The following is a 27,705-nucleotide window of genomic DNA, read 5'->3' as shown; positions in this document are numbered from 1 at the left end:
GCACAACAACCATTTTCCCCGCCAGGAGCACACTGTGTCCACGCGCCGCTGCGACCTCGCTGATTGGTCGGGCTCTTGGTAAACAAGGAGGGTGCAGCCAATGGGAGGGCTGTGCACGAGGGGAGCACGAGCCTCGGGACTAGCGCTCGCGTGGCCCTGCCTGCCCGGGCTACTATAAAGAGCAGTTTCCGGCTCCCGGCTGAAACTATTTTTTCATCTCCTCGGGCGGTGTGTTGTTAGCCTTTCCGCGGAGACCCGGAGCTCTCCTCTGGCTGTTGGAGGCAAGAAACAAAAGAGCGAGCATATTTTTCTCTTGAAATCCCTTGCATAGCCAGCAGCTTGCGTTTTATTTTTTGACATCTTGTTAAAAATTTAGTAGAGAGTTGGAAGACTGAAATCTTAATTTATTGCGAAGAGTCTTTTGATTTGGGGTTTTGTTCCCGGTTTCTAACTCTTAAGCCAACCCAGCCCGATCATGGTGATGTTCAAGAAGATCAAGTCTTTTGAAGTGGTCTTCAACGACCCTGAAAAGGTGTACGGCAGTGGGGAGAAGGTGGCTGGCCGGGTGATAGTGGAGGTCTGTGAAGTCACTCGAGTCAAAGCTGTCAGGATCCTGGCTTGCGGAGTGGCCAAAGTCCTCTGGATGCAGGGATCCCAGCAGTGCAAACAGACCTTGGACTACCTGCGCTACGAAGACACGCTTCTCCTGGACGACCAGCCAACAGGTGAGTGACCCAGCTGTTCTTTGCCGAAGGATGAAAGCTCATTTGAGAAGAAAATTGTTAACGAATAGATGGGAGTCCATACTTAGTATTCTAAGTTTCGTGGGTTGTGCCATTTGAATTGTGTGTTGCTTCCTTATCTTTTAAAATTTTAATTTGCAAACATTCCCCCGCCCCGCTAAAAAGGGGGTGATTTGCACAGTTTCTTATGGTGCTGTGTTTTGAAGGCGATCCCGAGGGATGTTGCCTTAGCCATTTAGAGATTCTCTATGCATAAGTTGCTTATTCTTTGCTTGTTTTCCTGTTTGAGATGATGAGTAGCTTAACTGTCCTGGTTGAGCCTTTTAAGCACCTGCAGGGCTTTGCAACTTTTTGTCCAATAAAATGCATCAGAATCTCTTATTAGAAAACGTAAGGGGTGAAAATGGGATTTCTACAATAGTTTTGCATGCTGCCCAAGAATTCCTTATCACATAGATGCATTTTAAGTGTAACAAGAAACCTACTTGCTTTTCTCTCCCTTCAGGTGAGAATGAGATGGTGATCATGAGACCTGGAAACAAATATGAATACAAGTTCGGCTTTGAGCTTCCTGAAGGGTAGGTATCAGCTGAATGCACCTTGCACTTATCTCTAAGAATCTTCTCCTTTGTTCACTTGCTGTTCTTGGAGAGCATTTTTAAATTAATTGTTTCCTTTTTCTTGATACAGGCCTCTGGGAACATCTTTCAAAGGAAAATATGGGTGTGTAGACTACTGGGTGAAGGCTTTTCTTGATCGCCCCAGCCAGCCAACTCAAGAGACAAAGAAAAACTTTGAAGTGATGGATCTAGTCGATGTCAACACCCCCGATTTAATGGTGAGTTTCATTTTAAGATGCTGTCCTTCTGGGTTTCAGGGATAAGTCAAGAGTGTCTTGGGAATTAGATTGAAGCCCCTCAGGGAATCAGGTCCTAAGTGATCGAGGTGGGAGGGAAAGCTGCCTACTGTAAGTAAGTAGTGGAAAGGAAAGAGAAGCAGAGAAAAGAGCTCTAGAAATGCTCAAGACACCTTTTATTCCTCCGTTCTACGTAGGCACCTGTGTCTGCTAAAAAGGAGAAGAAAGTTTCCTGCATGTTCATTCCTGATGGCCGGGTGTCTGTCTCTGCCCGAATTGACAGAAAAGGATTCTGTGAAGGTAAAAGTCTAGTGCCTAAAATGGGAGACTGTTAAAACAGGAACTGTGGATTTGGAGGAGACAGGGACAGAAGAAAAGTCATTGACTGTACTAAGCATCCGTTTTCGTCTTTCTCATTGCTAGGTGATGAGATTTCCATACATGCTGACTTTGAGAATACATGTTCCCGCATTGTGATTCCCAAAGCTGCCATTGTAGCCCGCCACACTTACCTTGCCAATGGCCAAACCAAGGTGCTGACGCAGAAGTTGTCATCGGTCAGAGGCAATCACATTATCTCAGGAACCTGTGCATCATGGCGTGGCAAGAGCCTTCGGGTGCAGAAGATCAGGCCTTCTATCCTGGGCTGCAACATCCTTCGAGTTGAATACTCCTTACTGGTGAGTGGGTGGGGTTGGAGAGAGAAATTATTCATCTGTGAAAACAACAGTGGTGTTTTCTCCAGATCTCTAGCCTAACAAATTGCCATCTTCCTTTCCAGATCTATGTTAGCGTCCCTGGCTCCAAGAAAGTCATTCTTGACCTGCCCCTGGTAATCGGCGGCAGGTCAGGCCTCAGCAGCCGGACATCCAGCATGGCCAGCCGAACCAGCTCTGAGATGAGTTGGGTAGATCTGAACATCCCTGATACCCCAGAAGGTGAGCCAGACCTCTTGATGTCTTTTCTTCCCCTCTCACCCGCTTGGGTTTGTAAAGTTGTGACCCTCAGGCATTGTTTTTGGTCAGCTTCTTATCCCCATACCTTCTCTCTCCAGCTCCTCCTTGCTATATGGATATCATTCCTGAAGATCACCGATTGGAGAGCCCCACCACTCCTCTGCTTGATGACACAGATGGTTCTCAAGATAGCCCTATTTTTATGTATGCTCCTGAGTTCAAGTTCATGCCACCACCTACTTACACTGAGGTGAGAATTGTCATTTTACCACTACATTTGTCCTGAGCCTTCTGCGGGGAGTTGGCTTGGGGGGATTGCTGAACTGGGTGGTTCTTCTAGTTCTTACCTAAACTAAAATGCTCTTTTCTTTTCTTCCTCCCAGGTGGATCCCTGCATCCTGAACAACAATGTGCAGTGAGCACGTGGAAGAAAAGAAGCAGCTGTACTTACTTGTTTCTTTCCACCTCTCTTCCTGGACACTGACTTTTTTAGGGACTCAACGGTCTCTACAGTGGGGTAGGGGTCCACCCCAGCCTCTGGTTCTCCAGTGTAGGAGGTGATCAGCGGGCAATCTCCTGGGCCTTGAAGGGTGCGCACTTGTCCTCGGCCAGCAAGATGTTGTGATATGGGTGGTGGTGTTTTTTTTCCTGGATGGGCCTAAAGACATCTAGAAAAATTCAGGCCCATTCCATTTTCTCAGATCTTTTTAAAAATTGAGGCATTTTCAGTAGTTTTGAATCAGGGGTAGAAATGGCCTCCTGGCATCGTCTTCCCAAGGTTTTATGGAGGGGATTATAGGTTGTTACAACAATATCAGATCTTAAAACTGCCATGTGGAGCAGAGCCAATTTAGCAAACTAGGAAAATGAAAAGGAAAAAAGCCATGGTCAAAACTTTGGGAAAAGGGTGTTCTTAAAGTCATTGTTCCCCTTTGTACACTTAGAGAAAAAAGAAAAAACCTTCCATAGCTGATTTGATTTAGACTTTGGAGCGAGCTTTCCATGTGAATTAAAGGGAAGAAGCTCTAAAGTTGTCTTCGTTTAGGAAGTATTTTAATCTGGCTTAAAGCAGAAGTAACTATGCCCTACCAAAGGTCTTAAAGCCATTTTTAGAGCCTATTGCACTGTGTTCTCCTGTTGCAAACATTTTCATGTGGGAGAATGTGTGTTTCTTTTCATGTGACTCCTTGGAATTGATTCTGAGGTGATGTTCTTAGCACTTTAGTTTGTATCAAATTTGGGTGGTGTTTTTTTCCTATCTCAGATGTAAGCTAAAACTGGTCTACTATGTCTCCAGGGGTAAGCACAATGACAAAAAAAAAGTGTTGTTCATTACTTTTGAGACTTTGTCCCAGTGTACCGAATTCTGCAATTCTGACACTCTAATTGTATGAGAAGGGTTGCTGCTATCAGCCTTGCTCACTGTGACTTCTCCAAACCCAAGGAGGAACTCGAGATCAGAATGCCCCAGTACTGTGATCAGAGCATCCAGGTGTTGCCATGAGAAACTAGAGGGCAGATTTCCACACCAGCCCCCAGGGCTCCCTTCCTGCCCAGTGTTGGGAGACGGGGACGCTGACAGCCTCTCTTCCACTGCAGCCCCTAGCACTCGGCAGTCACCCTCAGCCTTAGCACTTTGTTCGCTGTCCTGTGTCAGAGCACTGAGCTCTACCCTCTTCAGAGAAAGTATGTGGGCTGAAGCTGGTTTCACTTTTTTTGTTTTTTAATTGTGTATCTTTTTGTATGACAAAGACTATATTTTGTACTTAACCAGATATATTTTTCACCCCAGATGGGAATATTCTTTGTAAAAAAATAAAATAAAAATAATTTTTTAATGGCAAAATGTTTGATTTCTTGTCTGTGAGATGGTATTGAAGAAGTTACTAGAAATAAAGGGTGCCTAAGGAGCTTCCCCCCTCCTTCACAATTCGTGTTGAAAACCCTGTAGAGAGAACATTTCCTATTGACTCCAGTGAATATAGTCCGAGTTGGGGTGGAGGGGTGAACAGGGAAGGAATTTGAGCTACATTGACTTTTTTCCAACTCAGTAAAGAATTTTAGTGTGATCTTCTGGTGGTCTAAGCTAGTCTTCTACATCTATAGCTAATCATTACCAAAGTCCTTGGAGTGCATGAGGCTTTTTGTTGTTTTTTTAAACAAGCCCTTGAAATACAGGGATGTGAAGTTTGTGAGGCGATTTGGAAGGAAGGAGTTATTACGGTTCCCTGTTTTATAATTTGGTTCTATCTTAGAGTTTCTTCCTAGTAACAAGCCTGGTTTATATGCAAGAAGCAGAAGAAAATACAGGAGTTAAGGATTGAGAGTTAACAGTGTTCATCAAATTCTTGGAAGGCAACTCCCAGCACATTTCTTATCCCAGCACATAACTGTAAATACCCAACCCCTGCCCTTAACGCCTTAGAATATGCTTTGCAGGTCCTGTTACTTGTAGAGAAAAACAATAGGCTGATGCCTCAAGTCAACCTCTAATTGAAATGATTTTTATTATTCCTAAAGGAGTGACTAAGATGAGAAACCCTGAGACGGCAGAGGTTACTTCCTAATTTCTGTCTCATTTAAACTTTGCAGACAAATCTAGTCCTGGCCCTTATTTGGGGGGTGGATTTCCACATCGTAAATCCAAACCTCAGACCCCTGTAAGTTCACAAAATCAATATAAATTGAACAGAAAGTGAGATTGAAAAGATTCTTTTCCACTTCAGTCTGTGTTTGTCTGTGTCTAACTTTCATTCTCAGTAGCTTCTTGCTCTCTCCTGGCTCTTTGTCTGTTTTTCTTTACCAAGGTGTCAATCTCTAGCTCTCTGTTCCATGGTGACTGTCACCTTCACTCTTACCTCTGCCTCCTCCTTTTCTTACCTGTTCGAGAATTTAGTGGCTCCTCCATCTTTCAAATTTGTGACCAACCAGGAAACTAGGTCAAAGTTGATGGAAAAGTTTTTCTGGGGCTTGTTTTCCAGGGGCCAGAGGGGTGGGGCAAGGACAAGAGCAAGCCAGAGGGCAGGACAAGGAGCTGGAGAGCACAGAGCACAAAAGCCTGGTTGTTTGTGTGCACAGCCTGGTACATGAGATGAGAATGGGATAGTGGGGAGAGGGCAAATAAATTACACCCAAGGTCTGATAGAGATCTGATCCTTGAAAGGCCAGAACATAAGCACCCTCTCCTGCTACCCTCACACCTCAGATCCACAGAACTCTCTATGATGATGGAAATGTTCTATATTTGTACTAACACGGTGGCCACTATCCATCACATATCTCACAAGTGAGCAGTGAGCTCTGAAATGTGATGAACTGAATTGTTATTTTTGTTTAGTTTAAATTGAATTAGGTCCATGTGACAAGTGACTATCATACTGAACAGAGCAGCAAAATCTGAGGAAGGAAGGAAGCAGCTGTAGCTGTTCACCCGGAGGAAACCCAGAGCCTCCCTCACAGTGCAGGGTTCTCCCCTGGACTTCCCTTTGCCTTCTACACACGACTTCTACTCACCCCAGGACATTTGCTGCAGATGGGCTTGCTAAGTCCTCTTCCTTGGGTGCTGACCCAGCTGCTTCTCCACTTATGAGGGTGGATATTTTGGGTCTTCCTTTCCCATGCTCTCCTCACATGTCTTTTAATTTTTAAAGAGCCATAACCTACATGCACAGCCATTAAAGAAAATTCGGTTCTTGGTATCACTTATTCATTAGGTCCAATCTGGCATAGAAAGATCTGAAAGGAGACAGAAAGAAAACTACCCAAAGAGAGACAAGAGCTACAGAAAGTAAAATTCATGAGAAAACACAAGCAGTCCCCCAACCAGGGTCTTTGGCTACCTTGATCGCCCTGAACAGACTAGAAACACAAGAAGTAGAATTGGGGTTGAGGCACTGGAAGGGAAAAGTGTGGTGAGAAGCTCTGACCAAGCACCTGGTCAACAAAAAGCAACACATCAGAGCTGACGGTTATGAAGTGAGGTGAAGGGCTGACTTTTGCCCAGTTCTTTCAGTAGCATATAGACCCCGTCCTGGTAGTTTTTTCCCTTGGACTATCTCAAGGTGACGGAATGCATAAGGTGGATAAGGAAAATATTTTATTGACCCTCCAATGGCCCAGCCCCTGTCCCAAGCATCCTGACCTCAACAGTTCTGGAAAAGAAGAAACTTGTTTCGTTCTCTGTTCTGAGCCTACATCCACCTCCATTTCCTAAGCTGGAAAACTCCCTCTTACAGATGGCTGCAGATTCAGGACTGCAGGTTCTGGCCCAGTAGGTGCGGATATAGCCTAGGAAAAGTTCAGGGAGAGAGTGTACAGTGTGGTAACCAAGCACCGGTACCCCAGAGCCAGACTATTTAAATTCAAATCCTACTTCTACTACCTAACAAGCCCTATGACCTTGGTTCACTTGGCTCTGTGCTACAGTTTGTTTATCTGTCAAATGTGAAATAATAATAGTACCCACCTCAGAAGATTGTTGTGAGGATTTTGAAAAGTATGTGTGAAGTGTTAGAACAATGGCAAGTAAGTGCTCCTTATCAAAAATAAAAGAGGAGGCATATCCATCGCCACCACTTAAAGTAGCTCATTCCCGGCATGTCCCCAAAATCGCTCTTCCTCTCTGACCCATCAGAAGTGACTCCACTCTCTCTTTGCCCCTCTTCATTCCCTTCCTGTGTTTGGAGAACGAAACATTCCGAGAAGAGGTCAGTGTGTAGAAGCTGACTCAACCTGAGTTAATTTTGAGGTGGGAGAGAGGTGGCTCACTCTGGGACTGTCACCCCCAGGCCAGGACAGGCACATGCCCACGGGACAGCTCTGGGAGCACCAGAGCTCTCCCTCTCACACTCCCAGTGGGATTCACAGGCCTCTGGAGTAACTCTGTCACCTTCTGGATATTAACTCATTGAACTTTCGTAACTTTTCAGGATACAACTCCAGGGGAAAGCTTCCCACGGTTTGGAGTGATAAACTGAGAAACAGAGAGGCTGGACATACAGTGTGACACTACAGAGGACTCGCACACTCCTCATTTGAAGGTGTTGCACCTCATTTGATTTATTTCTCTGAGGTGGACCAGATTGAGTAGCACAAAAGCCAGTAGAGGGGAGTCCCCCAGTGAGGTCCAATTTAGTTTATGTAGGCTGATCCTGTCTTGTCCTGAACTCTCCCTTGGTGTGACCCTGCTGCTCTCTCTGCTGGGCCTGTTACGTAAGGAGAAAAGAATGAACGGACTCCAAAGGCTGGGGTTTTTCTGACTACCACTTGATTGGTCATCTCCAGGCAATGGAGTGATGCGAGAAGGAAGAGGAAAGGCAGAACGTGGGGACGTAATTGTGCTTCCCACATGCCTGGAGTTCTGGGATGTCAAGCAAGCTCCATTCTCCTTCCTTGTTGGGCGATGGAGCTGCTGACCATCTCTCCAAGCCAATCAAATGGTCAGTAAACAGGTTCTTGGAAATGTCTGGCTGGGTACCCAGCGTGAATATTTTTAACCTCCTGAACAGATGGACAGAGGAAGAATTTCAGTTGCAGGGAGGGGAGGTGGGGTTCAGGGGCGTGAGAACTGTGTTTCCCTTATATGGTTCTGTGGCTAACCATCCCTCTCTCCCCACTTCACCTGTCCAAATTCTGACTTCCTCCTGCATCTATCCAGGCTCACAGCTTCGTTCCTTCCTTTGTCTCCTGTTTTCCCATTTCTCTCTATTCCTGGTCTTTCCTGCTTGTCTTACCTTCCAACTTTGAGGAACTTTTGGTTTCTATTCCAGACCCCAAGATGTTTGTAGCTCCATATCCCTGTAGTTCAGGGGAAAGGTGCTCCCCTTAGAGAAAGGTGTAGTCTCCCATTGGTACCCACAGGCTTCTCTTCAGCTCTGCCTCCCCAAGCAGTCCTGCAGGAGAGCTCCACACTCTCCTGCAGCCTCATGAACCTCACGGCCTCCAACTCTTGGGGACAGAATTTGAGACCTTGGAAGCCCAGAGTTGGGCCTCACATACCTTTGGAAAGTAGAAGAAATTGGTAGTTGGTAGAGGTCAGAGACAGCAAGCCGTGGGCCCAGAGGTGGAATCAGCTTGCAGACATTTAGAAAGTTGTACGGTTTCTTCCTAAATACTTGAATTGGTTGTAAACATTAAAAATTTAGATTTCACTAAAATCTATTGTTCCGGCTTCCCTTAAAAAGCAACCGTATTTATTAACATGGAGCCCACATTCCTTCATGGCATTGAACCCCTAGAGCTAATAAAAGGATCAGGCCGACTCCCGTCTGCCAGTTCCCACCACTCCCTATCACATTACACCACCTGCTTCACTCCTTTATACTCTTCACTTGTCTGGTGTTAGGGTTTCTCTCAGGTTGCCATCTCTGCTCTAAGTAGAGCTTCTCACATATTTCCTCTGAAGGACCCCTAAGATTAGGGAGAGTGAATTCCCCCCCTGGGATTCTGGAACAGTCCAAAGGAGCCTGCCACAAGCCAGAAATGTGTTTGAACACTTTATGTTTAAAAAGTGCAAATTTTGATTTACATTGAAGAATATATTTGTGTGGTTTTAGTATAAAAAGAATTTATCTTCCCCCATCAAATGTTAAAAGTAAAATTGACACTCTGCCTCTTTAGCTTTTTTTATTTCCTTTTTTTTTTTTTTTGCAGGGTTGGGGGAGATAACTAACTTTATTTATTTAAATGGAGGTCCTGGGGATTGAACCTAGGACCCTGGGCATACGAAACATGCACTCTACCACTGAGCTACACCCTCCTCCTTACAACTGGCACTCTGGAAGATGTGCTGTGTCGTAGTCTGTGGCTCCAAATATTTCTCACTTCATCACCCACTGATAACCTAATTTAAGTAGCACTATGCTAAAAATGTAAGGCAAGGAGAGACATGGAAAGAAAGACATGAAGAGAGAGTCAAAAAAGGAAAAGAATCTGAAAGACAAGAAGAATGAGTGTGAATGGCAGCTGTCTTCCTGGCTCTCAGCCCTCCTGACCTGGCCCCGTCCGGCTCCTGAGACGTCTGTAGACGTCCCTGATTTCTCTGGACAGGTGTCAGGGTGGTGGCTCAGGATGAAAGGCAAGTCTCAAAACAGGAGCCAAGCCAAGTAAGAGAGAGGTGAGGGGCCAAGAGCAGCCAAGTATGGTCAGACAGGAGAGACCGTCCAGCGGCCAGGAGAGAGGCTCAGAGACAGGAAGCCCAGGGCTGAGAACGGACTGGCCAGCAGTTGCCCTTTCTCTCGCTGAGCCCATCTTTGTTTCACTTCCTTTTACCAACCGCGGCCTGAGAAAAACAAGGTGAAGGAGTTACCTTGGCCTCCTCAGAGGAGGGCATTGCCTCTCCAGGATGGCTGCATCTCTGGCCAGAGCAGAGCATAGGGAGGGCGAGGACCGGGGCTTCTCTCTCTGTCCACATGGGATTCGATCTGTTCTCTCCAAGACAAGAAACACCCCAAATCTGTGTCCCCGACTTAGATGAGTTTGTTCCCCCACCCTCTTTTGGTAAAAGGCAGAGACAGGTCTAACCTCCCTCCTATTCTGGTACTGTCAATGCTGCCCTCAGTGTGACAGAGAACGTTAGAGACAGAATTGGATAGGGGACATAGCCCCCACCCTGCCCTGGTCGGGACTGGGTCTGAGGAATCCCTGCATTCCTTCCCCTGAAGCCTTGGCTCCCCAAGGCGACCACACTTAGCCTCTCAGCTCCTGCAGTCAGGGCTGGGTTGCTGTCTTCCCACCGACTCCCATTATAGCTGGAGGGAGAACTTCCCTTCCCTCCAGAGTACAAAACGGCAAACTAAGTCCTGTTGGGGATAGGGCACAAACCTTTCTGAGGGGATACTAAGAAACTGGAACTTATTTTCAGCTTTCTGGTCCCAGATGACCTTGGGGGAAAAAAATGAGCCTCAGTATAGGGGAAAAGCCAGTGAAGGGGTCACCTCTGGTCTGGCCAAATTAGCTAACTGAGCTATTCCTATCCAGCTCATTTCCCTTCTCCCTTCTCTGTCCTCTGGCCAGATACATTACATGCGGGGAGACAGAGAGGACCTGCCCTACAGGCCCCTTCCTCGGTCAGAAATTTTTTGGTGGTCTGCTTGACTTGAGTCCTGGCTGGCTGATAGTGACCTTGAACTCTGCTGCAGGGCTGTCTCCTTCTTTGCTGGTTAATGGAATTGTTGATCCTCCTGCTACTCTGGCTGAAGCAGGTTCTTGGAAAGGACTGGCTAGATGCCTGAGGTATCTTTAGCTTGCCCAGCTGAAAAAAAGGTGGGGAAATCCAGCAGACAGAATGAATTCAGCAAAAGCTGGACACATCCTGACCTTTGTTCTCAGAATCATCTGGATGCTTGCGGGTGGACCAGCATCAGCGGAAGGATTCCTAGTGGACATCCAACCCAAATTCTCCTTCACACGTGAGGAGTCTAAGGCTTGGAGACATGACTTTCCCAAGGGCACAGAGCTGCGGACTGGAGAAACTGGGACCATAAGCCAGTGCTCTGCTCAGCTGAGATGGCAGCTTTCCCTCTTGGCTTAGTTCTTAAACCTGCCTAGGCCTATAAGCCACCCTTCCTTCCTTTCAAAATTTAAACAGCAATAAAAATGAATTGAGGAAAATAATTGTCTTTTCTGCACAAAACCATGGGTGTCCTGTCCACCCAACATTTGACCCTTCAGTTTTCTTTGGTCTCCACTCTCAACCTTCTAAGCTGCAGGTTGCATCCAGGTCTCCCATTCAGCCCTCCCTCCAACTGCTTGAGTCCCTACACTTAAATTTGCAGACTCCAATCTCAAGCTTCCTCCTCCAAGGTTGGGGGGTGGGCGGGAGGACCAGGAGGTTAGGGGTGGAACATGGGATAGGGAAGGGTAAGACTCTTGCCTGAGAACCTACCCTGCCTGGGGCCAGAGCAGCCTAGGCTGTAGGCATGGGAACAGTCTGTTCCACAGGAGCAGGCCCTAGCAGGCATGTAGGAAAGGGCTGAGCCAGAACCTCGTGGGTCCTCCCTAAATGTGTGCGAGCAGGGCCTCAGCCTCTGAATGCTCGGGTGGTCCTCCCGAGTCCTGACTCCATTTACTGAGCCATAGGCTTTGGCCTCAGCCTGCCCAGTGGAACCTATGGAAAGTAGGGGAGAGGTCAGTGGAAACAGTCTAGCTCACGCCTGGAACTGCTCCGGAATCTGGGCAAGCTGCTGGGTCCCCTGCGTCTGGCTTTGTTCAGCAAGGTCACCTGCCAGGAGGGACAGGAGGCCAGATAGGAAACAGTCCAAGAATGGTCTAATCTTTCTGACACTGTGTCTTTGAGGCAGCACAGTTGATCCCAAGTGGTCACTCTAACCTTTATCCTTTCCCCTATTTCATGGGAAAAGGATGAGTGTATACAGAGGTGGGGGCAGGGATGTGTTCAGTTCTCCTCTACTGTCTCTTGTCTAGAATCTTCTTTGTTCCCACTCTTGTAAGTTCCCCATGCTGGCTTAGGTGGGATTTAGGAGGTCAGCTGTGCCCCCAGCATAGACACAGATACAGTTAACCAGATTAGGTCTGGTATGTGTGTATGTGCCGGGGAGAAAGGCAAAAGGAGATTTTTCAGGGTCTTTTATTTTTGTTTCTTGCTGATTTCTTCCTAGCCACAATCACAGACTACAGGGTGACTATGGGAAACCCCAGTGGCAGGTTCCCTGGCCCCTCCCCCTACTCCACTCACACCATACCTCAGACAACTAGAAAAGGAAACACATCAATCAGCACAAATTGCTCAATAGCTCTGGAATGTTCTATGTCTATTCCTGTTTCCTTCTCTGTTCTCTTGCCTGCTTCTGTCTTAGCACCTCCCATCTCACCCAAACCAGGCTTTTCAGGTGCTTCCCCTCAATGGAGTCACAGCACTTACTCATTCTTTACAATGGGGTCAGAAACATCTAGCATTAGATGGCCCGTCTCTACCCCTTGACGCTGTAGGGAATTCAGCTTGCCTGCCTGAATATGGTTGGGGAATTTCTTGAAGATTCTCCTGCATCCCATCTTTATGGCTTTCAAATGTTTAGTGAGGTCGCTATGACAGCATCCCAGAGATCTGTGCCTGCCTCCTTACCCAGTCCCCATTCTGGACACGCAGCTCGCCCGTGACTGTTGCATGTCAAGTGACTGGAACCAATCAGTTCATTTAGGGCTCCCCTGGAAGCCAATCAGAGCCAAGGGAAGTGACCTCACCCCAGGGAGAACTGTGTGGGCGAGAAAGCACCTCTCAGAGCTGAGTGTCCCTAAGTCACTCCCTTCCTCCCCACCCTCCTTACTTCCTGTAAAGCAAGACGGCCACCCCCTTCCCTTCCCCACAAGAAGAGAGTGAGAGAAAGGCTAACTAAATTCCAGAAAGGAAGAACCAGAAGAGAAACTGAAACTCAGTCACACAGCAGCTTTTGTGTAGAGAATAGGATGTTCAGGGGCTCCCTCTTCACAGACATACATCGAAGTGGGGCCTCCAGGGCCTGGAAGAGGGTGAGCGAGTGAGCAAGCGAGCTAAAGAAGAACCAGCACCTCCTCCCTACCCCCTCCCCGCACCTGGCTTTCTTGACTCTCCCCACAAAAATAGCTCTAATCATTCCTTGTAAACAAGGACAGGATCAAGGTCAAGTGTGGGAAAGCGAGGGCCTGTGAACACATGTGAACAGAGACAATTGTGTCCCCACTGCCTGAGGATCAGAGGCTCAGAAGCCAGCTGGTCTCTAGGGCATGGGCTGTTCTTTACAACTCACCCTGCAAAGCCCTGCAGGTGAGTTCCTGAACAGTCCTTGCAGAGCTAGACTGGGGGTCCCAGCAGTGGGTAGCAGGGAAGGGGCAAAGGACCCGAAGGCTGTAACCCCCACTGTGTGACCCTGGACTCTTAGCAGGGAAGGAGAGAAGAATGGCTCACTGGGCACCCCCTTCGTTCTCCAGCCCTCTCCCACTAAGCCTCACCTGGTCAGAGAGACAGATAAAAACATTTTATTTAAAAATATAAAACTGTCCTTACTCCTCCTAACTGCTCCCACACCATTATCTCCACAAAGAACTTTAAAAAATGGGTAGGGGCATGTGCACAGCTGTCTAAACTCAACAACTTTGGTCCTTCTTTCAACCCTCCTTTCTCCCTTGCATACAGTTCAGACACTGGTCCCTTGCCCTTTCCCCAGGATATCAGAGGTACTACAATGTCAGAGGAGAGAGGGAGGGGAAGGGTAGAAAAGAGCTATCTGCTGTCATTCTCCATTCCCATCTCCAGGGACCAAACAGGTTATCTGGACTGTGAGCAAATGGTTTGCTTGTCCACAAAACCAAATTATAGGGGACAATTACTCTCTGTATCCTAAATTTAAAAAGATATGAAGGTCCAGGGTATTGTTTAGAGTCCTTCTTCAGTATATAGCCTCATCCATATTGTCATCACTGTCACCCCCAAAGTCCTCTCCATTGTCAAAATATGACATGATGTAATCAGTTTCCTGAAATAGAAAAAGAAAGAAAGGATGGAAGGAACATGGATCAGGCAGGCGTTCAGCATTCTCCTTCCTCCCTGCGTACCAGTCCCCTTCCCTCCCCATCACACCATTCCAGGCATGGGAAGGCCTTCCAAGCTGTAGTTCACTCTTGAGAAGCGCTTGAGGACAGAGAAAGTAGAGGCCACAATCCTCTGGAGGCACTGTCCCCTCTGGCCCTCCCGCCCTCTGAAGACAGCATCCCGTGGACGGAGCTGCGATCCCCAGAGCTCAGGAGTGGAAGGGAGCGGGACTAGGAGTGAAAGGAGGCCCCTCACCTCCTCATGCTCCTCTTCGTCATATTCCTCCTCCTCCTCCTCTTCCTTCTCTTCTTCTTCTTCTTTCTCCTCATCTTCCTCTGAAGTCACTTCCTCCTCCTTCTTCTCCAGGGTCTTGTGTGAGGGTGAATAGGAAGAGAGATGCAGGTGCAGACCACAGAAGGGAAAGCTTAGGGTCAAAGGGGAGGGATGGACCAGGGCCCGGGAGGTCTCCATGCAAATCTCTTCCTTACCTCTAGTTTCTGTATTGTGTCCTCCTTATCTTCTGTGGTCTTAGGGGGCCTCTTGGGGAGTAGAATGGTGGTCCCTGGTGAGAGGATCAAAAGGTGAACCATCAGGGAACAGACTTCCTACCCCACCCTCCTGCACCCACCGTGTCACTCTGCTGCCCTCATGTGGCCACCATGGCATCCAGCAACAACACTGGGTGCAACGGGTAGGGCAGAGACCACCAGCAGCCTTGGCCCTCCAGGTGGTAAAGAAAACCTCTCTTCTCCTTCCTTTTTCCAGATACACTCACGCTCCTTCTGTAGCTTCCTTACTCGGATCTTTAGCTCTCGGGGTAGACGTCGCCAATCTAGGAAGAGCGGGAACGTAAAAGTCAGTAAGACTCTGCCTGGGGTCTCCTATGAATGGTGACTTTTAAAGGAGAGATGAGGGCCAGGGTAAGGGCGAGGAAGGTTGGGGTTGGGCCAGAGTTGCTCAGAACAAAACTGGCTTGGATGCCTCCAGAGGAGTGGGGGCTATTCAGTAGGTTTTTAGGTAGAGTCTGAAGAGTATTTTGTAGCACATCTAAGGCTCCTGATAGGGTGGAGGTGGGGACAGAGGAGGGTAAGCAGGCCGGTGTCTTATGGCCTGAGACATCTCAAGCATTTGAAAGAAGGCAAGTCAATGAAAGAGCCCATCACCTACCTGGATTCCAGTCGATGGCATTGTCAATTGGCCCTGACATCTGATATTTGTCCGAGTAACGCTCCACATCTAAGGGATCAGAGGCCAGGGTTCAAAGTTTTATTCCTTCAGTGCCCTAGAACAGGGTTGCTCCTCTGTGCCCAGTCCTCTCTGTTCCCTCACCTCAGACCCAGAGCCCAGGCGGTCAGCTTCAGTGAGGACCTTCGACACTGTCCTAACCTGCCCTTTTGCCACCCAAAGTGACAATGTTGGTTATCTCCCTTAACCTAAAGGCACGGCTCTATTAACTGGTAGTGTGGTACAGTGGAAATTATACGGGAGCGAGAAACTACGGTTTCAGTCTTCCCTCTTTCCTGCTTGTTAATGGGACGAACTCAGGCAAGTGTTTCATCTCCCTGAGCTTCAGTTTCTAGGGCTTTAGCAGGAAAACACCGGTTGTCAAAATACTGAAAAACTGTACTTCCACACCAGTTGGTAAATATCCACTACCCCAAGCCTCTCAAGTGCACCCCCTTCTCTAGCCCCTCCCGGACTCCCTGACCTCGCCCTGATCCACACACCAAAGGGGTAATAGTTTAATTAGCAGGGCTTCTCAGAGACCTCTTCCCAACCCCTTCTGATTGGCTGGTGCCTGCAATATCCAGATTGTTCAAGTTTTTATACAACCCCCCATTTACACCTGTAACATGGGCATCTTAATACTTAGCCTCCTACTGTCCAAGACTATTGCAAGATTCAAAACAAGCCATGGATACTGTAATGCATTTCAAGTGCAGGGGTAATAATTATGATCTCTCCTGTTAGGCAGTGAGCTTCCTGTGCCTCTCCTGGCCCCTCTGGGCCCCAGTGGCGCTAAGTACAGGGTACTACTCACAGAAGGCACTGAAAACATGACGCTACATTCTAACTGACCTCTCTTGGGGACAGCAGGCCGAATGAAGTAGGGGAGCTGCCTCATGGCCCCTCGTAGCTCCTGCTTCAGTGCCAGGACATATTCCCCTTCCTCTCCCGAGGGCAGAGGCACTGGGCGGAACTCCAAGGGCTAAGGAGGCAGAGGCAATGGTCAGTTCAGGGAGAAAATGCTGGAGTACAAATCTGGAAGGGTCTCTCCTCTCCCCCCAATTCAATCCAACACTCCTGCTGAGCAGAGGACCAAAGGAAAATGGGGGAAGCAACACAGCATTTTGAAAGCTGGGGAGCTGAGAGTGTAAGAAGTAAGGGTAGACACTTCCTTACCTGGAAAACATCCCATGTAAGTTGGGAGTATAGAGACAGGGAGGGGCAAGGTGAGGATGATTTTATAATGGCCCAGGAGGAACCCAGGATCACATACAGTCAGCCAGGGACATGTGGAAGTCTTGGGAAAGGAGGGCAGACACTCACAGGGAAGAGAGGAGAAGGCTGCAGGGTGGGTGGGGGCAAGGCATCCCCCTTGCCAATGCCCACAGCCTCCACGCTGAAGGTCAGCTGGCCCCGGCCGCGACCCCGGCCCCCGCCCCGGCTGGCCATGGTGGAGGGGGCCTGGGGAGTCAGAGATCCAATGAGGAAAACCTGATAAAGACAAAAGCAAAGAGAAAAAGTACAGAGGAATGAATAGGAAGCCAGGGAGGTACAAGACATTCAACCTTTTCTCCCTGAGACCTGAAAAGCCAGTTTAATTCCATAAATTTTGAGAAGGCACAGTGGCAGGCAAGATATTTCTAAAAATATAAACATGAATGAGACATGGCCCCAACAGGACCGATAATTGCAATGTGGCGTAACTGGAGCACCCTGGGATAAAGCTTCCCTATGTCCTTAAGTTAATTGTATGTTTATCACCATCTGCATATCTCCATATGACCTTTGACTTTTTTCTCTTCCTGGCTTTCCAAACCCAAACAGGCCCCAATTCAATCCAATGGAATGCAAGTTGAAAGAAATGATGTCCCAGTGGCAGGGAGCATACCTAGCTCCCAGATCTTGGCTTCTAATACCATCTTCCAACAAAAGGAACCAGGGCTTCTTGGAGAAAAGGCTGATTCTAGGGATCGGGCAGGAAATATGCAAGATGAGACTGAAGCATCTTGTAGTGCCAGAAAGTAAGGAAGTGCTCCCAAAACAACAACGACAGCACACACACTGATGGGGCTATGTCAAGGGGGCACAAGAGTCAACTGAAAGAGCGCCCAATGGCCAAAGTCGGAACAATTTGAGCAACAAAACAAAGCAGTATTGGATTATAACATCAAAGTATAAAATAAGCGTCCATGAAATCATATTGATATAAATAAACGTTTGAATAAATTAACATACAGGAGAGAAAAAAACAAACCTCTTTTGCAGAATTCCAAATAAATTACGTAGATTCCACCTAAAGAGGGAGAATGTAACTTCCCACTCCTTAAGTGTGGCCTGTGTTGAGGGAATTGTGTCCAATACAATATTGAAAAGGTGGAGGGAGTAACTTCACAGGGTAGCAAGTGGACAAGCATTACTTCAGCCAGGTGACCAAGGTCAACATCAACAACATTAGATCATATTGTTAGTGTGCACCCTTAATACGATGTGATGAAAACAGCACTTTACCTCTGTGATTCTCCTCCCCAAAACTGATAACCCCAATCTAATCAGGAGAGAAATATCAGACAAATTCCAGCGGAGAAGCACCTATACCATATCTGACCTGTACTCTTCAAAACTGTCAAGGTCATCAAAACCAAGGAATGTTCATATTTTCATTGTAAAGAAGACAGAGCTGTTCTAGTGGCAGACTTAAAAATAAAGAAAATCACTCCTTTTGTTTTCTAGTTATACAAGCGTTACGTATTTATTCTAGAAAACTTGGAAAGACATAAAGTTATAAAGAAAAATACTTATTAGTTCATGACCATGATGTAGTAGTAATCAATACTAATATTTTCATGTGTATCCTTTCAATTGCATTTTTGTATATATACACACACATGTATTTGTGCACGTGTATATATGCATGTGTGTGCAAGGCCATGATAATGTGGTTATCCTGGATGGGATCCTGAAATGGGAAAGAGCATTAGGTAAAACTGAGGAAGTCCAAATCAAGTACGGGCCTTAAATAATTATAACGTATCGATATTGGGTCATTCGTTATAACAAATGTACCATATTAGTATACGATGTTAATAAAAGCAGGAACTGGTGCCAAGGCATATGGAAACTATCTGCTCAGTTTTTCCATATATCTAAAACTGTTTTAAGAAATAAAATCCATTAATTAAAAAAAAGAAACAAACTTGAGTAGCAATTCAAAATTCAGTTTTTCAGACCTTCCTTGTTTTTTATTACCCTGATAGTTTTAAAGAGTACTGGTCAGGAATATTACAGGGTGGTCCTCTGTTGCAATGTTTTTGATGTTTTTCTCTTGATTAGACTGGGGTTGTATGTTTGGGGGAGGGGGATCACAGAGATAAAGTGTCATTTTCAACACATTATATTAAGGCTATATACTAACAACATGCTAGTTATGGAACAATAGGAGACAATACAGTACAGAATTATGATCTCTTAAATTAGTGGTTCATAATATAATTGCTCCCACAGAAAGCTAAGAAGACTGGGATGGTAAGGGGAGGTTTTAGGAATCACAAGGTCTCAAGTTAGGAACACCCTTTAGAAATCATGTATTCATTCATTCATTTATTCATTCCCCCAATATTTTTGAGCATCTACTATATGCCAGACACAATGGAGGTCATAGTGAATTCTCTGCTCTAAACATGCATCCTTCGTCTGATACATCATATTTAGTAAACTGTTATCCAGATAACAGGGTGTGAATCCCAGTTCTGTCACTTTCTAGCTACACAATCTTCAGCAATTTATTTAATAACTCTAGAACTGTTTCTTCATTTGTAAAATGGGAGTAATAATAATAATAAAACTATCTAATTCATTCAACAAACATTTACTGAGTTCTTACTATGTGCCAGGAACTGTTTCAAGTGCTAGGGATGTAGCAGTGAGCAAAAGGACAAAAAACTGCTGCACCCATGGAGTTTAAATGATGCTTACATTCTAGTGGAGTTATCAGTACACAAATATTTCAAGCCATGAGACTGGGTGAGATCCCTGAAGGAGTGGATGTGAACAAAGAAGAGATTCAAGGACTGAGGTTTGCTTAGAGTTTGCTATATTTGTAATAAATAAGATAAGGAGTTAACACTCATTATAGTAGAACTCATGAAAATCCAAATTTAAAGAAATCACCCCAAAAGAATAAATGTGCAAAGAACATGAATAGGCAATTAACAGAGAATGGCCAATGAAACCACTCTTTACCTATCAAACTGACAAATATTTAAAATATAATCAGGCTGGCATGAGTTTTTGTTTTGTTTTTTGGTTTTTTGGTTTTCTTTCATTTTTCAGTTTTATTACGTAGAATTGTTACAGTTTGACTGCACATATACAATATATTGCATGTAAATACATATACATAATATACTGTTCATATTTTTAAAATTTACATATATGTACTGTTCATCGTTTCTAAGAACGTTTAGAGCTTTAGCTCGGCATGAGTTTTTTTTTTTTTTTAGATGGACACTGTCATACCTCACTGGAAGGACTCTAAACCCAATCTTTCAGGGGAGCAATATGACCGCTTGAAGCTCCAGCCTTTTAAATGTTCATATCCTTAATCCAGTAATCCTACTTTGAAAACCTATTCTAAAGAAATCAGTTATATAGTCAGAGATATAAGTAAAAGCATGTTCATCAAAGAGCTATCCATGGTAGCTCAAATTTTAAAATAACCTAAATAGTCCAACAAAATATGAATGGTTAAAAAAATCAAATATCCATTTTAGACTATTATGTAGACATAAAAATGATTTCAAATAATACTTAAAGGCAGAAAAATGTTTACAATATAATATAAAGTGAGTGGAGCGTGACATAAAACTGTATTTGTTGTATGGCTCTATTTGTGTAATACGTACACACACACATACATACATGCAGAAAATGAATTGGGAGGACACATATTAAACAATAATTATTATCACGTAATTGTCATGAAATAGGTATTTTATACCTTTATAGATTTCCAAATTTTCTTGAATACATGTATATTACTTCTATAATCAGAAAACAAAAGGGATGGTTTTCTTTATCAAGAATGTTACCACTAGGATAGCTCTCTCTCTTTTACAATGGAAACGTAGAATGCATTTTCTTGAGCCATAGATTTCTTGCTTTATTTGTTGGATATTGATTGAAGGACAAATATCCAAAAATGGCATGACCTGCAAAGTGAGATAGGGAGTTCTCTTACTGAAGAAGTTTAAATTGAAGCTAGGATAACAATTTACTAAATATATTTTATGAGAGGAAGGATGCATGTCTATAGTAGAGGCTTCGCTATGATCCCCATCGTCTAGCATTGTGTCTGGCATACAGTAGATGCTCAATAAATATTTGCCAAAAGAAGGAAGGAAGGAAGGAAGGAATACATGATTTCTAAGGGCTGTTCCAAACTTGAGATCCTCTGATTCCTGAAGCCTCCCCTCACCATCCCAGTCCTCTTAGCTTTCTCCCTTCTCTGGACTGTGGGAACAATTATATTACAAACCACTAATTTAAGAGATCATAATTAGATGCTGTATTGCATTTTATTTTGTCTTTTATTGATTGTTCCCCAATTACATTAGGAGTTTAAATTCTTACTCCCCAATCAATTCCATTCAATTAACCTTTATTGGACACTATTATTAAGTACTAGAACCTGCCCTACAAAACTTTATAAGAATAGAAACATTAAAGATGGAGCGGGCACTAAGGGTTCTAATAGAAGTAGGCGTAAAAAGCTATCGACAGACTGGGGAACAATTAATTCTGCAAAAAAAAAAGTGGTTCAGGAAAGCTACAGGTAGGAGGTAATATTTCATCAGAGTCTTGATATATAACCGGAGCTTGTCAGCCTTTTAGGGGAATAATATTTATAGATTCAGGGGAAGCTGATGCCATAACAAAGAGTCAGAGGTACCAGAGTGATTCTTTCACTTTCTCCTTTAATATAACACCCCTATGCGCGAAAGAAAACTACGGTTCTCCAGTATACAAACAACACAGCAATGGGAGACCAGAGGAAAAGCGTAGGGAACTAGAAAGAGGCTGATCCAACAGGCTGCCGAAAAGCGTTGTCTGTGCACCCAGCAGCTTGGCCCTGGTGAACTAGCTCGGGAAGTGTGGGACGGAACCAGATCAGAGCCACCAGGTCGGAGCCAGATCAGAGCCACCAGGTCGGAGCCTTACCTGCTGCCCCTCCCCCACGCGGAGCACACGCCGCAGCCAACTTGAAATTCTCTGTCTTCCTCAAGCTGGTGGCGTTCTAGGTCCGCCTCCCAGAGCTCCCCATTGGTGAGTTCTCCCAGCCAATCTAGGAGAAGCCAAGGAGGGAGGTCCGCCCACTTGAAGCCGGGGAGGGGAAGGAGCAACCGAGAGAATTAGCCGAAACTCAGGCTTGAGAAGCCGGGCGAGGAGAGAGATGGGGTTGCAGAATCAACCGGGGGTCAGTCTTTTCAGACCTCATCTCAAATGGAGGGCCCCGCTGGCTAGCAAGAGTTCACAGAGGGAACTTGACACTCAGACTTCCCCAGGGGACTCTGTCGAGAGCGCTTCCGCAGAGAAATGAACCCCCATGAAACCTGCTCCTTAGGGGTCAGTCTTTGTGTGAGTCTGTCTTCACAGCCTGGCCTCTCCTCTATTACTCCAACATTACTCCAATCTTCCCCTCAATCCTACATCACTGCTTCTCTCCAACACTACCAATGAATACTTATTTAAAAAAAAAAAAAAGTCCTGTGGGTTGCTGCCATGTCTGTGAGAAGATGGAAAGAAAGTTTGGGGAAGGAAGGATTAGGAGTCAGAAAACCAGAGCTGGGGAGGCAGGGCTGGAGCCCAGTGTTTCCTCCATTTTCCACTGCCTTCCAGTTCCTCCTAGCCTTTGGTAAAAGAGGGCATAGTGGGAGGAGGAGTCCCACTTTCACAAAAAGCAGAAACAGAGGGAAAGCATTCAGAGTAGAAACAGATCTAGGAGTTAATCAAGAGGAATAACCCACATGTCAGGGAAAATGGCCCTGGGAGTGAAGCCTCTGGATTGGGATGGTTGTAAGTAGAGTGGCAAGCACCCAGTCATTGGAATAGGACAGAAACAGGGCTGTGAGGCCTCGGAGAACTTGCTTAACTTTACTCTCAGTCTCTTCATCTATAAGATAATTCCTACCTTATAGCATTGTTGTGAGAATTGGATGTAATGTATGTAAAGTACTTGGCACATAGTTGGTGTCCAATAAGTGGTAGCTAGTGAAAAATGGGTAGCTTCCCTGCCAATACGTCTCTCTCTCCCTTCTCCGGGAACGTTGTTTTTAGTATCTTGTGTCTGGTGGCCTCTAGCCTCTAAAGTACCTCAAGTGAGTTTTCCACATCCTTAGGATTTTTTTCTGCACCCTCTACTTCCCCTGATGCTTTCCAGCTGGACACAAACTCTTTCCTAAAATATGCAGATGGAAGCTATGGTAACCATGGAGACAGGGCAGGTGGTGAGGAGAGGCAGAGACAGAGAAACCGACTGCTACAGACAGGGAGAAAGACTTTAAGGAGCAATTCGAACCGAGGCCTTCAAGCAAAATGGAAAAATAATGAATCCAGGCAACACTGAGAGTTAAGAGATGCAGTGAGAGAGGATGTGTTAAAAGGTTCACTCTTCTCTACTCCTTTTCCATCTCTCTTCCCACCCCTCCTCCAAGAATATGGGGAGGCGGCATCCGGGAATGCCCTTTGCTGTATCTAAAAATGACCCCAGATATCCAGCCTCCTCATACTTATCTAAGAGGTCTGCACAAGGGAGCTGAGGTCCAAGTTTATCTGTGCTGCATGCTTCGTTTTGGGGAAGGTAGAATGAAGATGTGTCGCTGTGTCTGACTCCAGCTCCCGCTGACATTTAAACTACGAGAAGGCAGCCGGATCGCTTGCTTCTCTCTGCACAGTAAGGACCACGGCTATGGATCCCCATTGCCTCTCTCCACCTCTCTGCACTGGGTGCCATGTGCCGTGTGTGGCAGGTCAGTTCTGGCGCACAGGCGCGCTTCAACACACCATGCTCGGAGAATGAGGATCTGCAGATTGCAGATGCTCAATGAATAATTGGGATGGTCCCAGTCCGGGTCGCTGAGGAGTCTCCTAAGGAACATTTAGGTTTGTTGTGGCTGAGGGGAGGTCGGCTAAACCAGGGAAGTCAGGATTGGAGCCTCTAGCTTTTGAGGGTTTATGTGTGCATGGGTGGGGTAACGGTCTGGTGCCCGACGCCCCCAACCGCAGAGACTAGGCTATAAATAGCGAGGCAGAGCTCCGCCCCCCCCCCCCCCCCCAGCCAGCTTCTCTCCTCCCGAGCCGGCGCTGTGCCCGGGGCGCACCGGGAGGAGGGACCAGGATTCTGTGCCTAGGCGCTGATACTGACACCAAGGGAATCCGGGTGCCCCCCCTCACGCCATGTGGGCCCCCAGGAACCGGGCTCCGCCACCCCAGCTGTCCAGTGGCCCTGGCCTCAGTCCTGGCCCGGCGAAGATTCTGCGGACAGACAGGTATCTATTTGGGTGTACAGTCTGGGAGGGGAAAGAGCAAGGAGTGATGCGGAACGTAGCCGGGGCAAAAGAATCCCCCAATTATCCCCCACCCGTTTTAGGTCCCAAATGCAAGCTGCCTCCCTCCCCCCATTCAAATTATGGGGCTGTGGCAACCTAAAAGAGGTTAGGAATGGGAATATGTGTGTGAATGTATGGGTGCATGTGTGTGGGTGGGTGGCGTTCAGCATCCTAGAAAGGGGGATTCCAAGTGCGGATAAGAAAAGGGGGATGCTGGAAAGGTCTGATAAGCCGTGGGGTGAGGGTGGGGGTGCGGATATTCCTGCGCGTGCACGTACGCATTTGCACGCGCGCTCATCCTTCAATGCGGGTGCACCCTTCCCACCTCCTCAGGCATGCGCTGGGGGGATGGGGGCGGCTCAAAGGCATGAGTTAGAAGGACTGTGTGCCGTGCCGTGAAGCTCTCCCCCGCCCCACGCGGGTCCTTCTACCTGTGCCTCAGTTTCCCTGCCTAAATCAGTCAATAAGATCTTTCTCTTTTTTTGCAGGGACTGGCTTCGCCACTGAGCCCTCAGACCTCTGCCAGCCACCACCCCCACACCCCTAGCCACCCTCGGCAGGTCCTAGTCCCGGCTCCATCGGTGCTTCCGCCCAGCGGCAGCTATGCTGCACACCGAGGGCCACGCTCTTCTTCGGGCCGTGGGTCAGGGTAAGCTACGCTTGGCCCGTTTGCTTCTGGAGGGGGGCGCCTACGTGAATGAGGGTGATGCCCAAGGGGAGACTGCGCTAATGGCGGCCTGTCGGGCCCGCTACGACGACCCCCAGAACAAGGCGCGCATGGTACGCTACCTCCTGGAGCAAGGCGCGGACCCCAACATCGCAGATCGCCTAGGACGCACGGCCCTCATGCACGCTTGCGCGGGCGGTGGGGGCGCCGCCGTGGCCTCTCTGCTTCTTGCCCATGGAGCAGACCCCTCAGTCCGAGATCACGCGGGCGCCTCGGCGCTTGTCCACGCCCTGGACCGCGGGGATCGCGAGACCCTTGCCACGCTGCTGGACGCCTGTAAGGCCAAAGGCACGGAGGTCATCATCATCACCACCGACACCTCGCCCTCGGGCACCAAGAAGACCCGGCAGTATCTCAATTCCCCACCGTCCCCGGGGGTAGAGGACCCAGCTCCCGCTCCTCCTAGCCCAGGGGTCTGCACGTCGCCTTCGGAAATCCAGCTGCAGACTGCAGGAGGAGGAGGACGGGGGTTGCTATCCCCTCGCGCCCAGGAAGAAGAGGAGAAGCGGGACGTATTTGAATTCCCTCTTCCTAAACCCCCCGATGACCCCTCCCCTTCTGAGCCACTCCCCAAACCACCCCGTCATCCTCCAAAACCACTCAAAAGGCTCAACTCCGAGCCCTGGGGCCTAGTTGCGCCTCCTCAACCAGTCCCACCCGCCGAAGGGAGGCCGGGGATCGAGCGCCTGACCGCCGAATTCAACGGCCTGACCCTGACAGGTCGACCGCGTCTTTCCAGACGTCACAGCACTGAAGGCCCAGAGGACCCGCCCCCGTGGGCGGAGAAAGTGACCGGTGGGGGTCCTCTCTCGCGCCGAAACACCGCGCCAGAAGCTCAGGAGTCTGGCCCTCCTTCCGGGCTGAGACAGAAACTGAGCCGCATGGAGCCGGTGGAGCTCGATACCCCCGGAAATCTTTGCCCCGACTCGCCGGAGTGCAGCCGCTTGTCCCTGGAGCGCCGCCGATACAGCGCCTCCCCGCTGAGCCTCCCTCCAGCTGGCTCGGCTCCCTCCCCGCGCCAGTCCCAAGAGAGTCTGCCTGGGGCTGTGTCTCCACTCAGCGGGCGGAGGCGGAGTCCAGGGCTGCTGGAGCGGAGGGGCTCGGGGACGTTGCTCCTGGACCACATCGCGCAAACGCGGCCTGGTTTCCTGCCCCCGCTCAATGTCAGCCCCCACCCTCCCATCCCCGACATTCGCCCCCAACCCGGAGGTCGGGCGCCTTCGCTGCCCGCCCCTCCCCAGGCGGGGGCGCCAGGCTCTCCCAGGACCAAGCGCAAGTTGGTGAGGCGCCACTCCATGCAGACTGAGCAGATCCGCCTGCTAGGGGGCTTCCAGAGTCTAGGCGGGCCTGGGGAGCCCGGCCGCTGAGAGGAGTGAGAGGAGCCAAGAAGGGTGGGGATCAGGACCTCGATGGGACAGGTGGGACAACCAGCTCACACACACACCACGGACATAGGGGTCTCTTGCATGTGCTCATGGGCACGGTGCACACACACATGGGTAAACATGTGTCCACAAGCACAGTACCCATATTTGCAGGGAAGGGTAAGTACTCAATTTATTGGGCATAGGGACATGCATTCATGCCCTGGTCACTTCACATGCATGTGGGAATTACTTGTGTACCCACAGGCACGACACACACAGGGCCACTTGTGCTAGGGCCCCAAAAGGGTCCCAAACTCACTTGCATTTGTTCAAAAGCAGTAGTGAGCCCCTATTTATGGGGTAGTCAAAAATCTCTTTACCCTCCTGCAATAGCAATCCCTTGCTTTCCATGTATGCCCTGCAACACAGCCCGCTCATGATTTTGGACACTCCACCCTCTTCGTGAATCTCCACCCCATCTGCAGGTCTTGCTTCTCTCTCCAGGACTGGCTTCTTGTTCACACCCTGCTTCCAGCCCTAAACACTTTTCAGGATATCTTCTTTACTCTCCTTAGGGGTTTCCTGCAGCAATCCTAAGCCTCAGTTCTGCTGCTGCCCTTCCTGCTTTCAGCTTTACTTCTCAACTTCCTGCTTTTTCTTCCCACCCTGTTGCCCCAACCAATACAACAGGTTGTCTCATTTTCCCAGGGGGTGGGTCATGGGCTCTAAGCTGCTCTTCTGTCAGAGCTTATGAACACCCCCACAGGTAGAAGTGGGGAGTAACCCTAAATCACTTCTCTCTCCACTTGACATATCAAATAAATGTGTTCAGAAGTCTCTGTTTTGTCACTTCTGCCGGGAGTGGGGGGTGTGGGGAATGAGGAATAGGGAGGGAGGGTGATGCTAACTGCAGCTGTAAGTATCTAGAGGATACGTCAAGATTCTAGCCACATTCTTTCCAGACCAACTGTGGTTGTAGAAGAAAAGGTACGTGTCCTGTGTCCTGAAGGTTTTAAGGCATTTGATAGGTTTTCATTTCTCTCCTATGTCCATCCTCAAATGCTTTACTTAAGATTCCTACAAAGAATCCCTCCCACCATCAGCAGATATATCCCAGTAGGTTAACTGTCCCTCTTTCAAGCTTCCTATTTCTTTTTTAATGTGTGTCTGTGTGTATATACATATATTTAAGTATAGTCAGTTTATAATGTGTCAATTTCTGGTATACAGCATAATGCTTCAGTCATACACGAAGACACATACATTCAAGCTTCCTATTTCTTAACCACTCAGTCTTTCCTTGGGGGTTTAACTGTCACCTTACCAGGTGTATTTTATCCATTTTCTTCCACTTCTGCCTTCCGTTTCCCCATCTTTGATTTCTGAGCCACTGTAGGATGGAGAGAGAGAAAGAGAGAAATCTGGAGACAGAGAGAGAGAGACAAAGGGAGAGAGAATTAGTTATTATAACCTCACCTAGGTAAAAATGGTATGATTGTCAACTGACAAAGGCTGTGTAATGTGTGTGTGTGTAATTGTGTAGAAGTAATTGGAGGAACCCAGCCTGGCAGGTTTGATGAACAAAAGTACCTGTCTTAATCTTCCCTGTGGACCTTTCAGCTTGCTGGTTTTCTTCCTATATTCTAACTCTTCCTTACTCTAATGAGAGGTAGGGGAGCAACCCATTCTACTCTTCCCTACT

General features: G+C 47.5%; 3 protein-coding genes across 6 annotated transcripts; 2 read left to right on the top strand and 1 right to left on the bottom strand.

Annotated features, from left to right (window-relative positions):
* The first annotated feature begins 180 nt into the window (after window positions 1-180).
* Window positions 181-4,401, top strand: TXNIP (thioredoxin interacting protein). Its single transcript, XM_010999712.3, has 8 exons — window positions 181-725; window positions 1,249-1,321; window positions 1,434-1,581; window positions 1,797-1,899; window positions 2,023-2,279; window positions 2,381-2,537; window positions 2,654-2,805; window positions 2,939-4,401. Exons 1-8 carry the CDS (start codon window positions 476-478, stop codon window positions 2,972-2,974), a joined length of 1,176 nt encoding a protein of 391 aa, XP_010998014.1. The 5' UTR covers window positions 181-475; the 3' UTR covers window positions 2,975-4,401.
* A 4,757-nt stretch (window positions 4,402-9,158) lies between these two features.
* On the bottom strand, window positions 9,159-24,836 carry POLR3GL (RNA polymerase III subunit GL). 4 transcript variants are annotated; one of them, XM_031436535.2, is made up of 10 exons: window positions 24,699-24,834; window positions 21,523-21,646; window positions 20,303-20,513; window positions 16,630-16,797; window positions 16,159-16,288; window positions 15,247-15,315; window positions 14,855-14,911; window positions 14,568-14,641; window positions 14,335-14,448; window positions 9,159-14,023 (listed from the first exon to the last, which is right to left on the bottom strand). In XM_031436535.2, exons 4-10 carry the CDS (start codon window positions 16,753-16,755, stop codon window positions 13,937-13,939), a joined length of 657 nt encoding a protein of 218 aa, XP_031292395.1. In that variant the 5' UTR covers window positions 16,756-16,797; window positions 20,303-20,513; window positions 21,523-21,646; window positions 24,699-24,834; the 3' UTR covers window positions 9,159-13,936. The 4 variants fall into 4 exon arrangements, with proteins under 4 accessions (XP_031292395.1, XP_031292393.1, XP_031292394.1 ...); XM_031436533.2 differs by lacking the exon at window positions 20,303-20,513; XM_031436534.2 differs by lacking the exons at window positions 20,303-20,513; window positions 21,523-21,646 and having other exon boundaries at window positions 24,699-24,836.
* ANKRD34A (ankyrin repeat domain 34A) lies at window positions 23,646-26,834 on the top strand. The gene is made up of 2 exons (XM_010999710.3): window positions 23,646-23,849; window positions 24,398-26,834. Exon 2 carries the CDS (start codon window positions 24,513-24,515, stop codon window positions 26,001-26,003), a length of 1,491 nt encoding a protein of 496 aa, XP_010998012.2. The 5' UTR covers window positions 23,646-23,849; window positions 24,398-24,512; the 3' UTR covers window positions 26,004-26,834.
* Window positions 26,835-27,705: the final 871 nt, after the last annotated feature.

Source organism: Camelus dromedarius, chromosome 23, assembly GCF_036321535.1.
Source record: "Camelus dromedarius isolate mCamDro1 chromosome 23, mCamDro1.pat, whole genome shotgun sequence".
Taxonomy (NCBI): domain Eukaryota; kingdom Metazoa; phylum Chordata; class Mammalia; order Artiodactyla; family Camelidae; genus Camelus; species Camelus dromedarius.
The sequence above is the reverse complement of the archived record's forward strand: the minus strand, read 5'-3'. Positions and strand labels throughout refer to the sequence as shown.

What these genes read in the sequence shown, in the direction of transcription:
- ANKRD34A (XM_010999710.3), top strand. Translation starts at nt 24,513, where the DNA reads ATGCTGCACACCGAGGGCCACGCTCTTCTTCGGGCCGTGGGTCAGGGT.
- TXNIP (XM_010999712.3), top strand. Translation starts at nt 476, where the DNA reads ATGGTGATGTTCAAGAAGATCAAGTCTTTTGAAGTGGTCTTCAACGAC. An exon ending in CAGAAAAGGATTCTGTGAAG is followed by an intron (nt 1,900 to 2,022) that starts GTAAAAGTCTAG and finishes TCTCATTGCTAG; the next exon opens with GTGATGAGATTTCCATACAT. An exon ending in CATCCCTGATACCCCAGAAG is followed by an intron (nt 2,538 to 2,653) that starts GTGAGCCAGACC and finishes TTCTCTCTCCAG; the next exon opens with CTCCTCCTTGCTATATGGAT.
- POLR3GL (XM_031436534.2), bottom strand. Translation starts at nt 16,755, where the DNA reads ATGGCCAGCCGGGGCGGGGGCCGGGGTCGCGGCCGGGGCCAGCTGACC. An exon ending in AGCCTTCTCCTCTCTTCCCT is followed by an intron (nt 16,289 to 16,629) that starts GTGAGTGTCTGC and finishes CTGCCTCCTTAG; the next exon opens with CCCTTGGAGTTCCGCCCAGT. An exon ending in ACACAATACAGAAACTAGAG is followed by an intron (nt 14,449 to 14,567) that starts GTAAGGAAGAGA and finishes CCCTCACACAAG; the next exon opens with ACCCTGGAGAAGAAGGAGGA.